The 15,165-nt window shown below is 43.0% G+C and overlaps 1 protein-coding gene across 1 annotated transcript in view; it reads right to left on the bottom strand.

The window, feature by feature from the left end:
• Positions 1-222: 222 nt before the first annotated feature.
• The window catches only part of KCNJ5 (potassium inwardly rectifying channel subfamily J member 5), a 72,691-nt gene continuing 57,748 nt past the window's right edge, over positions 223-15,165 (bottom strand). The window contains exons 3-4 of the mRNA XM_069946509.1: positions 12,907-13,844; positions 223-889 (exon numbers count right to left, since the gene is read on the bottom strand). Coding sequence (XP_069802610.1) covers positions 606-889; positions 12,907-13,844 — 1,222 coding nt within the window. The 3' untranslated portion in view covers positions 223-605. The remainder of the gene's footprint in view (positions 890-12,906; positions 13,845-15,165) is intronic.

Raw genomic sequence — 15,165 nt, 5'->3', positions numbered from 1 at the left:
CAGAAATAGCTTTCTGCCAGTTTAGAAGAAGCGACCAATACAATATAACCCGGCACTGGTATACTACAACAATGGCATGGTATATGCCACAGTCACCATCTCGCTGATAAAAGAACAATAAGAACATTGTGCACCAACACAGCACAGCAGCACTTTACAATGGATGATGATTTTATTGTTAAATCTGTTACGATTACAACAGTAGTGAAAGTTACCCCAATATACACCCCACCCACTAATGCTGCACAGTGAAAAACAACTGGACCAGGGTTCTGGATCTCCAGTGTTCGTGAGTGAAGCAAAATACTTATTACGCCTCTCCCTGCAAATAAATGAGCAGAAAAGGGTAGCCACATGATGTATGGTGTCTATATAATGTATGGTCTCCATCATACCTGATGCACAGGCCCCCCTGGATTCTGTGACTCCGCTGTTTACTTCTTGTGAATGAGAGGTTACCATTCCACCCACAAGTTTCCTCCAGCATCTCCATCTACCAGGACAGAGACTGTCAGGATCTAAGCCTAGATGTCAAATGCTATCACATCTCCTCTAGCCGGAGACATGGAACGTCTTGCAGCACAAGTCCTCTTTCTTCTCTCAGTTTAGTCTGGTTGCGCCCCGATGCTGTGCCTCTTTGATTTGGGGGCCCCATTCTGCGTTCCCTGATTCCTCTGCGCTGTGTAGACCCGATCGGAGAGACGATCCCCTCTTTGCAATTCCTTCAGTTCCTTGGCACTACAGGTAGGGGTGTTAGCCTCGTAGGTGTCGTGAAAGGTCGTATAATCCACTTCATAAAATCCTTTTTCCAGGGTAAGGACTGGGGTGAAGCGGTGTCCCCATAACACCTCTGTATTCACATAGGAGCAGCGTGCTTGGCAAGTCATTCCTACAAGGATCACAAAGAAACCCATGAAAGTGACACACAAGTCTCTATAAGAAGGGATTCCCACAAACGCTGTCAGGTGTCTAGTTTTCTTACAGTAACCAAGGGGTTAAGCACTGGCTCTGCCGCTCCTGTGCTACCGAGCTGCCTTGTTATTTATTGCCTTGCTTAATGTTCCTTGAAACAGGGAATAAAGTTAGTTTTAAAGTTAACCTGAGAGTCATTGGGGGTCAAACAATGATTTATAGGCTCTTGTGCCCAAACAATGTTATATGAAAATCCCTGTTGACAGGCACACAGCCTGCTTCACATACTTATCTATGTCACAATCGTCACAGGTATGGAGGATGGAAAAGTACCAGAGGGGTAATGGAGAGCAACAGCGGGAATGAATCCTGAGGACCACGATTATAATGGAACACAAAACAACAACGTGTAGCCACAATGTATTGTCAGGATACAAAACAAGGCTGAATGAAATATGTGGCATACTGCAAAACAATCTGCCAAGGGTAAGGCCCCTTTCACACATGTGCATAATTGAGGATCCATTCATTTCTATGGCCCCATGTACACACCAAGTTATGGGGGCCGTTATCTATATTTGCGTCATGGATTACCCATTTCAATCAATGGGTTTGTGCAAATGTGGATGGTTTCGGATACACACCTAAATCAGGTCTGTAGTTGCGTATCCACAATTATAGACAGGATTATGTATGTGTAAATGTGGCCTGAAGATCTATTACATGGGTCAAAAATGTCAAATTGTCATTTGCAACAATGTCCTCAAATCTGCTGCAGATCCTGTACGTGTGAACGCACCCTTAGGGGTGGGGGTGGATAAGGGCCCTATTCCACAGGAACGATAATCGGCCCCATTCGGCCAGATGCGGCCGATTATCGCTCAGTGGAATAGAGAGAACGATCAGCCGATGATCGTGTCATCGGCTGATCGTTAATTTAGGGCCAGACCTAAAATCATCGTTCCCCCTCCGCGCTACGGTGGAATAGCGGTCAGCGGCGGGCGACCGACGATTTAAGAAGCACAATACATTACCTGCAGGGCTTCTCCTCTGCTCTGTCTTCCTCCCCGGGTCCAGCGCGCTCTAGCTTCAGAATGGCCTGTCAGCTGACGGAGCGCTCAGCCAATCACAGGCCGGGACCGCCGCGGCCTGTGATTGGCTGAGTGGCCTGTCAGCTGACAGGCCATTCTGAAGCTAGAGCGCGCGGGACCCGGGGAGGAAGACAGAGCAGAGGAGAAGCCCTGCAGGTAATGTATGCTGCAAGGACATCGGTAATGATGTCCCTGCCGCCCTCGCTCAACGATCATCGGGCCGTGGAATAGGCCTAGTAAACGAGTGGCGATCTAGCAGATCGGCGCTCATTTACATCGTTGATCGGGCCCTCCTCGGCCCATGGAATAGGACCCTAAAAAAAAGTGTTGCTGTATCTCCTGAAAGCCAGACACAGGCAATGTCTGACTGACTACACGTTAATGGGAACCAGCACGGTTCTGGTATCCAGCATTTTATCGGATATTTGATCGATTTGGAAGACAGATGCAAGAGAGGCTCCTGACAGGATGTGTGATGCAGATGGGAATGAGGCCCAACGTGTAAAAAATATGCAGCTGTGGATGTTCCTGCCGTTCTGCCGTGAATCGTCAATTTGCTATGCAATTCACAACAGTGTGGAAATCCACTTGCAGCATTTTGGCAGGAATATTCATAACTGCAGATTTTAATTATTGTGTTTTGCAGGCTTTTTGGGTTACGTTTAAAATATAAGCCCTACTTCAATAATAAGCCCTAGTTTCAGTCAGCTGACCAGATCCCTGACACTGGGTGCTGAGCATCAGCCAATCAGAGCCAGACTTGTTATGCTCCACCCCCAACTGCTCAACACAAGCTGTAGGGGGCAGTAGGGGTAAGAAGATGCACAGTAGGAGACATTGAATATGGGGGATGGAGGGTACATGGGCAACTACAGAGGGGGAGGGAGGTATACAGCATGGGTATTATCTACAGGGGAACTTACAGTATGGGGGCCTAACAGTGTGACATACAGTATGGGGGCTAAATACCGTGTGGAGTGGGGCTAGAATGTAGGGGCATACTGTGTTTCAGCACAAAAAGGCTCTATCCCAAAAATAAGCCCTCACCCTTTTTTTTTAACAACCAGTCTTATTTTCATAGAAAAAAAAAAATATATATTATATATTTTTTTTTATTATTTATAACCCCTTGGCAATGGGCTTCCTTCTCTGGAGAGAGGGATATCTGGCTATTTCAGTGTTTTGAGACTCGTAACTGAGGCTCCACGGACCCCTTTTTTGCATATTAAAATTTCGTATGGGACAATCAATGGAGACTTGTAAATGAGTACTCCATTGAAATTTTTCACTGTTCTCCCTGAGTTCAGTGATTGTTGTGTCTTGTTGGTATATATATATATATATATATATATATATATATATATATATATATATATATAATTAGTTTTATGTTAATGTTTTAGTTTTTTAACAAAAAAAATTTAAACAGCTATTCCACCACAAATATAAATATATACAATATTATTTTTACTATAAGGGCCAGTTTACACAGAGTAAAATCATCTGACATGTCAACGTTACGAAAGGAGAGCCCCGGAAGCAGAGGCGCACAAGCAGTCTCACTGAAACAGACGACAGGCGGGGAATTCCGCCGATTTTACTCTGTGTGAACTGGCCCTTTAACCATCTGTCTGTCTATCCATCCAATAGTGCAGCAGAGCCAAAGTAGTGATAAGCTGGAGTGCCAGCAATCTGAAGACTGTCCTCCCAATAAACTGCAAAATAGGAAATTATCGCAGCACTCCTAAATACTATGAAGCAGTGAAGTTTATTCAAAAAGCGAAAAAGAAAAAAATAATCCATGCATATTTATCTGGGGCTGCTGTAAAAAGGAAGGAAACATAAAAACTAATGGATACTTAGCTATTCCACTCCCCAGCAGCTCATCTGAGCTTGCTGCTCATCTCTTCTTCCTGCTTCTGAGACGATAGGTTGGAGCAGGACCTGCCCATTCAGCCAATCACTGGCCAAGATGGGACATCACTGCAGCCAGTGATTGGCTGAGCAGGCAGTAACAGGAGACCAGAGCAAGCCACAATAATAGCAATGAGGTAGGTAAGCATTATTTATTGATTTTTTTTTTATTTTACAGCAGCCCCAGTAAAGGGGGGGGGGGGGGGGGGGGGAGTGCTATACGCTACATTTACAGTTACCCTGTGTCTGATGCAAGAAGTTGTCGGTCTTGGTCTCCAAGGAAGATTTAAGGGAAGACAGATTTGAGGGGCATATTAAACTGGGTGCACAGGAGAGCACAGGAGAATGTTGCCCAGAAATTAGCCAATGAACAAGCACTGATGTATTGCCTTTTTTAAATGGTTAAAAAACAGGGGACGCTGATGGAGGTAAAGGGCCGCATACCGAGGCAGCTTTTTGTGCAATCCTGTAAGTGGTGGTTGAGCCATGTAATAGGCTCTTTATACGAGCAGCAGTATGCCCATGTAATATAACCCTAACTGTTACTACTTACAGGGGAAGCAGTGGATGTAGTTTGTTAGTTTAGGCCGATTTACTCCTTTAATTTGTACCCATCAAGACCGTTTTTAAAATACATAAAGAGGTAACAAGAAGCTCAGAACTTCAGTCATGAAACGTCAAGTTCTGGTGCACAACAAACAAGATGGAGAAAGCGTTACTTTGCGTTACTCATTCACACAGCGGTTAATGTGAAAACAGCAGAACTAAAATCATCAACTTAAGTGACGATTTCACGGCTGATAAAGTCTATTAACATAATCCCATTAGGCAGCGCTAATGATGACTAATAACAAGGGTTACACCATCACAGACAGGGCAGCAGCCTTCACTCTGTATCCAGACTGACAAACTAATAACATGAAAATACCAAGAGTCAACAGTGAGCAGAAAAGAGTGGAAGTGTGGCTTCATGGAAGATACAATATAATTCAGAGAATGTAATGCTGCATTGCAATGACTTAAAAGGGGGAGTGCAGTGATGTAATCTTCGGGAGGCCGGCCAACCCGCTCCTGCCGTCCCTCATGCCAGCCCCCCTCTGCTCAGCCAATCGATTGGCTGAGCACAGTTATGCTCAGCAAATCACGGCTGAGCACAGTTATGACGTGGCAGAGGGGGGGCCGACGTGAGGGACGGCAGGAGCGGGTCAGCCGGCCTCCCGAAGATTACATCACTGTCAGAAGACGGTGGTCGACACGAATCAGGTATGTATAATGCACTACACTTCCGGGTCCACAAGCGGGGTCGGGGAACACGGGGAAGGGGGCCATTCACATACATAACAAAGTTGTATAACTTTGTAATGTGTTTTATTTTGTGATTAATTTCTTAGCGCCGCACTACCCCTTTAATATGAACCCTTATAGCAGTGTTCTCCAACTTGCAGCTCTCCTGCTGATGCACAACCATCAGATGAAGAACCACAGGTTAGCAGCCACTGACCTCTAGTATGGCCATGCTTTGTAAACTATTCATAGTTGTAAATATCAAAGCTTAAAAAAAATATATATATCTGACCCAATTCTAAAATCAATTTTTGGCGGAATAGAAACTCTGGTGAAGCATTAATATGATACTTCTTGTCCTGGATTTCAATTAAAGCAATAGAAATGTGGATTTCGATAAGAATTCACAGCAATAAATAAACACACCTGGCCTTACTGACAAGGTCCAAAGAGTATGACAAGGACATGTGTTCCTGCAACCACCCAGAACCCAACCTTAACCACCTGGAATCCTGACCATGTACTTTCCAGGCTCTGTCCTGTGCAGCTCATCTGATATTGTGCTAGTTATCCATAGGCAGAACAGAACGGCATGCTGGCATAGCCAATATAAACCTGTGTTATAGATATGCTCAGGTTATCCCGTGATGCATCTGTTTGGTAATTAAACCTTGGTTTGGAAAAGGTTTCGAAAATCTGAAAAAGTTATAAATTTGGTTTCTCCAATATAAAATAATAATGACAATTGATGCAAAGTTTTATTTAGATGAACTGTTTTGTAGTAATTGTTGTCTATGGAGAAATAAAAATTACATTAAAGTAAATAAACAAGAGACTAAAGGCCCTATTACAAGCAATTATCGGTTGTATTAGGCAGAATATCTCATTCGGCGTGCGTATGAGCGCTGGCAATGAGTGGGGAATGAGGAGCAAGCGAGCGCTGACCTGACAGGACAGGGCTCACTTGCTCCCACTGATAAGCCCATGTAATAAGGCCTAAAAGAGGATGCACAATCTGACCCACGGATAGAACGGCACCGTCACGGGGAAGCCGGTGCCGCGGTCCGTTCTCTGAACCACGGCCCGATTCCCGTGTTCTATCCACGGGTCCCGGGCCGGAGCTGAAGCACAGGAGGCGGGCCGGCCCGCCCCCAGTGGGAGGAATCTCCTGCCCCTGTATGACGTGGCTCCATTGATCCTTATGAAGCCGCGTCATAGAGGGGAGGAAATTCCCTCCAACTGGGGGGCAGGCCGGCCTGCTTCCTGTGCTTCAGCTCCGGCCCGGGACCTGTGGATAGAACGGCGCCGTACATGGGAACCGGGCCGCGGTTCAAAAAAACGGACCGCTGCAGCGGCTTTTCTGTGACGCCGCTTTTCTTTCCCTGGGTCAAATTAAGCCTATATGTCAAGGACTAAATTCGTGACTTATTGCGGAGCTTTCGGCATTATGATTTATTATAATGCCAACAGCTCCGAAAGAGTTAAAGTTTTGTGCTACTGTAGTGACACAGCCATGTCAGTTCAGCAGCAAATAAGTTGAGCTATTTCGGAGCTCTCAGCATTATAATAAATCATAATGCCGAAAGTTCCACAAGGGGTCGAGAGTTTAGTCCGTATCTAGAAGAAGCCCAGTAAGGGTGAGACATCTGTAACCTGTTTGTTTGCTGTGATCCTGGCATCTGTCTCCGCAGTTCTATCGCGGTATTGACATGGGTACTTGTGAATAAAAGCACTATTTTTCATACTATAGTCATGGTCAAAAGTTTTAAGAATGACAAATATTATATTTTCACATGATCTGCTGCCCTCTGGTTTTTGTGTGTGTTTGTCAGATTTTTTATCACATGCAGAAATATAATTGCAATCATATTATGAGTAACAAAAGCTTATTTTGACAGTTAGAATGAGTTAATGCAGCAAGTCAATATTTGCAGTGTTGATCCTTCTTCAGGACCTCTGCAATTCTCCCTCGCATGTTCTCAATCAACTTCTGGACCAAATCCTGACTGAAAGCAGTCCATTCTTGCACAATCAATGCTTGCATTTTGACCGAATTTGGTGTTTTTTGTTTGTCCACCCGTCTCTTGATCATTGACCACAAGTTCTCAATGGGATTAAGATCTGGGGAATTTCCAGGCCATGGACCCAAAATCTCTTTGTTTTGTTCCCTGAGCCATTTAGTTATCACCTTTGCTTTATGGCAAGGTGCTCCATTATGCTGGAAAAGGCATTGTTGATCTCCAAACTGCTCTTGGACGGTTGGGAGAAGTTGCTCTTGGAGGACATTCTGGTTCCATTCTTTATTCATTGCTGTGTTTTTAGGCAAGAATGTGAGAGAGCCAATTCCCTTGGCTGAGAAGCAACCCCACACAGGAATGGTTTCAGGATGCTTTACAGTTGGCATGAGACAAGACTGGTGGTAGCGCTCACCTCGCCTTCTCTGAATAAGCTGTTTTCCAAATGTCCCAAACAATCGGAAAGGGGATTCATCAGAGAAAATGACTTTCCCCCAGTCCTCAGCAGTCCACTCCCTGTACCTTTTGCAGAATTTCAGTCTGTCCCTGATGTTTTTTCTGGAGAGAAGTGGCTTCTTTGCTGCCCTCCTTGAGACCAGGCCTTGCTCCAAGAGTCTCCGCCTCACAGTGCGTGCAGATGCGCTCACACCTGCCTACTGCCATTCCTGAGCAAGCTCTGCACTGCCGGTAGCCCGATCCCGCAGCTGAAACACTTTTAAGGAGACTGTCATAGCGCTTGCTGGTCTTTCTTGGGCGCCCTGGAGCCTTTTTGGCAACAATGGAACCTCTCTCCTTGAAGTTCTTGATGATGCGATAGATGGTTGACTAAGGTGCAATTTTTCTAGCTGCGATACTCTTCCCTGTTAGGCCATTTTTGTGCAGTGCAATGATGACTGCACGTGATTCTTTAGAGATAACCATGGTTAACAGAAGAGAAACAATAATACCAAGCACCAACCTCCTTTTAAAGTGTCCAGTGGTGTCATTCTTACTTAATCATGACAGATTGATCTCCAGCCCTGTCCTCATCAACACCCACACCTGTGTTAATGGAGCAATCACTGAAACGATGTTAGCTAGTCCTTTTAAGGCAGGGCTGCAATGATGTTGAAATGTGTTTTGGGGATAAAGTTCATTTTCTAGGCAAATATTGACTTTGCAAGTAATTGCTGTTAAGTTGCTCACTCTTTATAACATTCTGGAGTATATGCAAATTGCCATTTTAAAAACCTGAAGCAATAAAGTTTGTAAAAATTAATATTTGTATCATTCTCAAAACTTTTGGCCATGACTGTACAGTGTTCTCAAGCTACTATGGACTGTTGAAAATTTCTAAGGCTGAGCACACCATTAAAGGTTAATAGCCCTGTATAGATCTAGGTGGCAAGATGGGGCTGATCTAGATGGTTACTTTTCCTCTCTTGAATTACCAAGACTGCTGGAGGAACAGAGACAATGGCTAGATCGCCCCATCGAAACGGAATAATTATCACAAACACTTAGAGGTATGGCATCAGGGAAAACCCCAGGCCAGATGGGTTACCATCAGAAGTTATTAAAGCAACTGAAAAATCTTTGTTGTCCCAATTTCAGGAGGTTTTGTGTAATTCATATGTTAGAGGCTATCTTCCGGAATCTCTATATGATGCAGATATTGTCCTAATTCCCAAACCAGATAAGGATCCCCTGGATCCAGAATCATATAGACCCATTTCCTTGATAAATGCGGATATGAAGCTTTTGTCAAAACTTCTTGCTAATAGACTAGTGAAGGTTTTTACTTCTTTAGTTAGTAGGGAACAGTGTGGTTTTGTTCCAGGTAGATCCACTCACGATAACATCAGAAGGGTGTATGCAAATATACAGGAGGGATGTCCGGGGGGGGCCACTCTATACTGTCCTTGGATGCAGCTAAGGCGTTTGACAGTGTAGAGTGGCCCTTCCTGTGGAGAACACTGAAGGAATTTGGTGTTGGTGAAGTGTTTCTAAGGTGGATGCAGATAATATACTGTAAACCGAGGGCTAGGGTCGTCCTTAATGGATGTTTGTCGGAGTATTTTGATTTAGGTAGAGGAACCAGGCAAGGTTGTCCCCTCTCCCCCCTGCTCTTTGCCCTGGTGATGGAACCTTTAGCTAGATCTATTAATAAAAACGAGAGGATGCAGGGCTTTGGAGTGGGGACAAAATAGCTTTTTATGCAGACGATCTTTTACTTTTTATGGAAAACGCAACATAATGATTGAACGGGGTGATGGAAGAGTACGGAGGTTTGGGCAGCTCTCCGGTTTAGTTATTAATTGGGGGAAATCGGTCCTCCTTCCCCTTGACTCAAAAATTAGGGTGTACAACCAGGAAGAACTTAAAATCTTGGAACCAGATGGAACTTTTAAGTATTTGGGGGTCTGGATAGACGCAGATCTGGGAAGATATAGACAACTAAACATATATCCGAGAATTAAAAAAATGAAACAACAGGTCAGTATACGGAATAGGCTCCCCTTGTCTAGGGCAGACAGTAGACCTAATAAAAAAGATCTGGTTACCGCAGCTGAATTATGTATTGGGAGGATCTGCAGTGTGGTTAAGCAAAAAGATCTTTAAGAAGATTGGTGGACTACTGAACGAGCTCATTTGGAACAGAAAAAGGGTGTGCGCCTAAAGTTAGAGATTTTGATGTTGCCAGAAGAGAAGGGGGGGCTGGGAGTACCTGATTTTTTTTAGATATTTTGTTGCCTTTAATTTAGCATGGATAGTGAATTGGAGAGGGATAAAGTTTAGGATAAGTGGCTAGGGCAACAAAAGGGGTGGGTGACAGACATATTTGAACTGTTAGAGGCAAAATTAAGAGTAAATTACCATAAAGATTCATTATATAATTTGGTAATTTAAGTATGGGAAATGGTTAGAAATGGCGACAAAAAAGATGGAATGTACTCCTTCACACCAATGTGGGGTGATAGTCAAATTCCAGAAATAGCTAAAATTCCTGAACCAGAATACTGGATAAAAAGGGGTTTAAAATATGTTCATCAGTTTTTCACGAGTGGGGTGTTTAAGTCATATAACGATTTAAATAATAGTTTAGAGATTTCACTATGTCATCTAAGATATTTACAAGTAAAAGATGCTATTAAAAACACGAAAGATGGAGTGTGTTGGAATGTTAGAATTTCAGAAGGAATTGCACAGATTTGGGGTATGTCGGGAAGTACTAAAGGTAAAATCACCAAATTATATAAGGTTTTGGGATTGATGTATAATAGTAAGGTTAAAATTAATTCACAGAAGAAATGGGAGATCATAATTGGGGAAAGAGATCAAGATTTTTGGATAAAAGTGTATGAAAATGCAAAAAACTATATCACAGATGAAAAACATATGACGACAATTTTTTTGTACACATAGATTGTATTACTCAGCAAAAGATATTAGTAAATGGAGGAAGGGAAAAGTGGTTAGTTGCTATAAGTGTGGCACAGATAATGTAACTTTAGAACATCACTGGTGGATGTGTGGAGGGGTGAAATCATTTTGGGAGGAAGTTTTCTTAATTTTGTCACGATTATTTGATTTGGTAACAGAAGATGAATATATTTCTGCAATTCTGGGGGTGTTTGATGAAAGACATACATTGAAAAGTACTAATAAGGTAATTTATAAATTGCTTCTGGCAGCTCGGATGATTATATTGCGAAACTGGATATCCCCAAATGCCCCTAGTGTGAGGGAATGGAGAGAACTAAGTACCGTAATCTTGAAGAATGAACTCTGGCATAATACTTACATAAAGAAAAGTAAGGATAAGAAGCTAAAAGATCACGTTGAACAATGGGAAAAGTATTGGAGTGATAATGTTTAGAGTAGTTAAAATTTTTATATATTTATAGGTTTTTTTTTGTTTTTTTCTTCCCTGCCAGCTGAGAGGGGGTGGGAGGGGTTGGATAGAGAAGTTATGGTAGAATAAGAAGAGTTAAGATTACATCTGGGATGGTAGTTGGAGAACAACAAGAAAGTGAAGTATTATATTGGTGGAGGAAAAGTTGTTATAAGTTGTAAACCTGTGTGGTACTTTCAGGGCGCCTATGTTGTTGTTAAAATTATAAAGGATGATTGGTGGGTGATTGGGGTGGGGGCTGGATCGCATCCCTGCTGGATCGCGGGGACGGAGTGGGTTGGATGGGCGTGGGGACCCATCATGTTTAATATACCTATAGAGAGGTTCAGGTCAAGAAGTAGACCGGACTGAGATGGAAGTGGTTAATTTTTTTTTATATATAGAGTCTTGTTTCTTTTAAGGCTAAGCCTCAAGAGTTGGAAGAATGTATGTGAATCCCACCTGTGCGGAGGTACCTTGTTGTCCATGATATATGGATGTTGGGGTTCATCGGGACAAGTTGGGGCTGGGGACTACTGGCTCTGGTGAAACGGTGTCGTCGTTTCCAGTATGAGTGTGGGTTATCTTTGTCTGCCCGGGGCACCCGATAAGGGTGTGTTGGGTAGGGAAGGAGACTGGAAGCATATTGTGATCAATAAGAGGCTAAGTGACTGATATATGAAAATGTGAAAGATCAAAGAATGAGCTTGAATATGTTGGGTTGGCTTGCCCCCTTTCTGGCCTGCTCTGGCCTCCTGGTGGGCTGGGGACGCGGTTAGAGCCATCACCTAGTGGTGTGTATGGTAACTTTGTAAATAGTTGCAGTGGGGGTGGAGGAGGTATAGCTTTAAGAGTTGGAAGGGTTATGTGGGCGCCCTGCGGGTTTTATCCATCACCACAATTGGTGATGTACGATTGGTTGGATCTGAAACTAAGATAAAGGACATAACTTCTGGGCGGGAGGGAGGGGGGATTAGAAATGTCTTTTGTTTGTTTTTTTAGATATTACAATGTAATGTAAGGTGATACTGTTTCTATATGAAAATAATAAACTATTTAAAAAAAAAAAAAAGAAGGTTAATAGCCCTCAATAACGTGCACAGGTGGATCACTCACTTGCTGTTGAGCGCAGGTCTCTGGAACTAAAGGTATACTGCTGTGCCGGTTACTGTGTCTTATTTGACATTTCCACTGTATACAATACTGCCGCAGCTTCCTCCAAGTAACACCAGGATATTCCTATCACCAGCGCTGCAAGAGTACTTCCAAAATATTTTGAAAAGCCACCACATTTACCTATAGACTTGACATACTTCCATCCTCAATCCATCAATATTCTGTACATAAAATGTATGTATGTGGACAGTATGTATGTGGGCAGCAGGCTCAGGTCACATTGCATTTAGTCTATACGTCTGATACACTATATTCAAATGTAAGCTTCCCAATGGTTCCTATGTCCAAAGGGTGTAATCATTTTCATGTTTCGTCTGGATACGAAATTAGCATTGATTTACAGGAAAGCTGCCTTCAATAGGAGGCACTTTAAATTCTGGAGGAAAGCTATTTTGCATGCAATAAATTCTAAGACATATTACTTACATGTTGCTTCTTAAGTTGAAAATATGGAAATGACTGACGACTACCATATAAACGGTAGTAAGTACCTTGAAACCTGATGAAGTTGTGTGTAGAGGGAATTAGGTACAAGTAAAGCAGTGAAATCTAACAAAAATATCTGTGTGTTAGAATCTGTTCTTCCTTTATCCTTTAGTGTATGCAATGGTATATACAGTTATAGTACAAAATGCCTTACCTGTAGCCTCCACCATGCCTTCTAAAATAACAACAATTTCAAAGTCTTCATTTTCAAGCTGAGAGCGAGACAATTCCCAAAAGGGGCTTTTCTCATTGATTTCATGTGAAATGATCAGCGGAGAGACAAGGAAGAGACGATCGTCCCCGGTGTCGAAACCGACATTAATGTCCATCTGATTCAGTGGGATAAATTCTCCTTCTTTGGTCTGCTTAGATTTAATGAGTTTGGCTCTGATCGAGGCTTCCACAATATGGGAACTCCGGAGATCTCCAACACGAAACATCAGGCACATTTTCCCGTCCCTGAGGGAAATGACTGCGTTATTGGAGAACATGAGGGTCTCGGCTCGCTTCTTCGGTTGGCTTATCTTTACAAACATGCAACCAACCATCAAGGCATTAACAATGGAGCCCAGGATGGCTTGGATTAACAGCAGGACGATTCCTTCAGGGCACTTCTCGGTTATAACCCGGTATCCATAACCGATTGTGGTTTCTGTTTCAATGGAAAATAGGAATGCAGACACAAAGCCATTGAGATTTTCCACACAAGGGACCCAGCTTTTGTCTCCTACATGTTCAAGATCTCCTCTCATATATGCGATAAACCACCAAATAAGTCCAAAAAACAGCCATGTGACAGTGTATACCAGGGTGAAGATTAACAGGCTGAAATGCCACTTGAGGTCCACCAGGGTGGTGAAGAGGTCACTGAAGTATCGGTAGGTCTCTTTAACATTGCCATGGTGAACATTGCACTTGCCATCTTTTTCCATGTACCTCTGCTTCTTGTGCTCAGAGAACATATGGGAGCGGTCGACAATCAAGGCTTCTCGAGCTTGTTTAGGTAACTTTTTAGGCTCCCTAGGGATTATGTCAACGGCAAGGTCCTGGTCCATGGAAACTCTTAAGTCTCTCGCCATGATGGGTGTATAGCTGCCGGATGAGAAAACACAAAAATCAATAGCATTGAGACTCAAGCTACACAAAAGAAATACAAATCGCTTTCCGTTCACACTATCAGAGTCAGCCGTGCACTGATGAATATATCACTGAGGGACTCTGAGCAGTCACTAACATCTGTCATCTGTTCTGAGCCATAGTCACTCTATAGAGGTTACTTGTACCAAAAGAAGGTCTGGAATCAAATCAGAGGAGGAGCGAACGCAACAAAACCCCAAGTCATTTTATCATGAATGTAATAACCGCCTGGCAGCTGTGCTATAGGGGAGGACATTACATTACTGCATACAACATATAGATTTAAGGCAGGCTCTCTCGCCTTCTCGCTCCTTTCGTTACATTTTACATGCAGTGAAGTCTCCTAACACAATCACAGTCTGGTTCCCACATCGCTCACCCATGACATGGATCTGATACCTTTGGGCTAGTAGACGACTGAATAAATAAGCAGGTCTAGTAATGGTATTTTCTAGTTTAATGGAAATATAAGGTCAATTCACAGATTTATGGTATGATGAAAAGTTTTTAGATTATCTTTGTTTGTGGTCTTTAGATGACTACACTATTGTTTATATGACGAGAAGTCTGGCTTGATCATGTCCAACAGAACAGAAAAACGTACCATTCAATATGGTTGGCCATTCCCACTGAGGTTGGAAACATCTTTATCTTAATGTGTTTGGGGGCCTTTATATAAGATTGGAACATACCTTAGAATTAATGAAAAACACTTAGGCCCTCTTCTTGACATTCTATCCGATGGATGAGAAACCTTTGGCCCTTCAGCTGTTGCAAAAATACAATTTCCATCAAACCTGGACAGCTAAAGCTTTGGCTGCCCAGGCATGATGGGAGTTGCAGTCTTGCAACAGCTGGAGGGCTGAAGGTTCCCCATCCTTGGTCTTTTCACTTACATTCCCAGTTTACAGTACACTAAGCGGCCACATGCACTATGCCATAAATAAACTTTATACTAAACATACTGATAAAATTAAAGGCCAATAGACATAGCATAGATGTACTTAAGACTCACACATACAGAGGCCCCACACCATGTTCTTGATGTGAGGGCAGAGGTAAGGTATGTCCACACAATAGCCTTTTACTAGGATTTCTGCACTACGGATTATACAGCACAAATTTTTGCAACACTGATTTGCAAATTGATATGGAAACTGCACCATAATGTCGGGAGCTCTGATACTTTTTGAAAGTTTACGCTTGTGTACTGACACAGCCGCGCAGCTGTGTCAGTACACCAGCTCAAACATTTAAGCAGTATCAGAGCTCCCGA

This window comes from Dendropsophus ebraccatus, chromosome 12 (assembly GCF_027789765.1).
Source record: "Dendropsophus ebraccatus isolate aDenEbr1 chromosome 12, aDenEbr1.pat, whole genome shotgun sequence".
NCBI lineage: Eukaryota > Metazoa > Chordata > Amphibia > Anura > Hylidae > Dendropsophus > Dendropsophus ebraccatus.
This window is presented reverse-complemented; position numbering and strand designations above follow the sequence as displayed.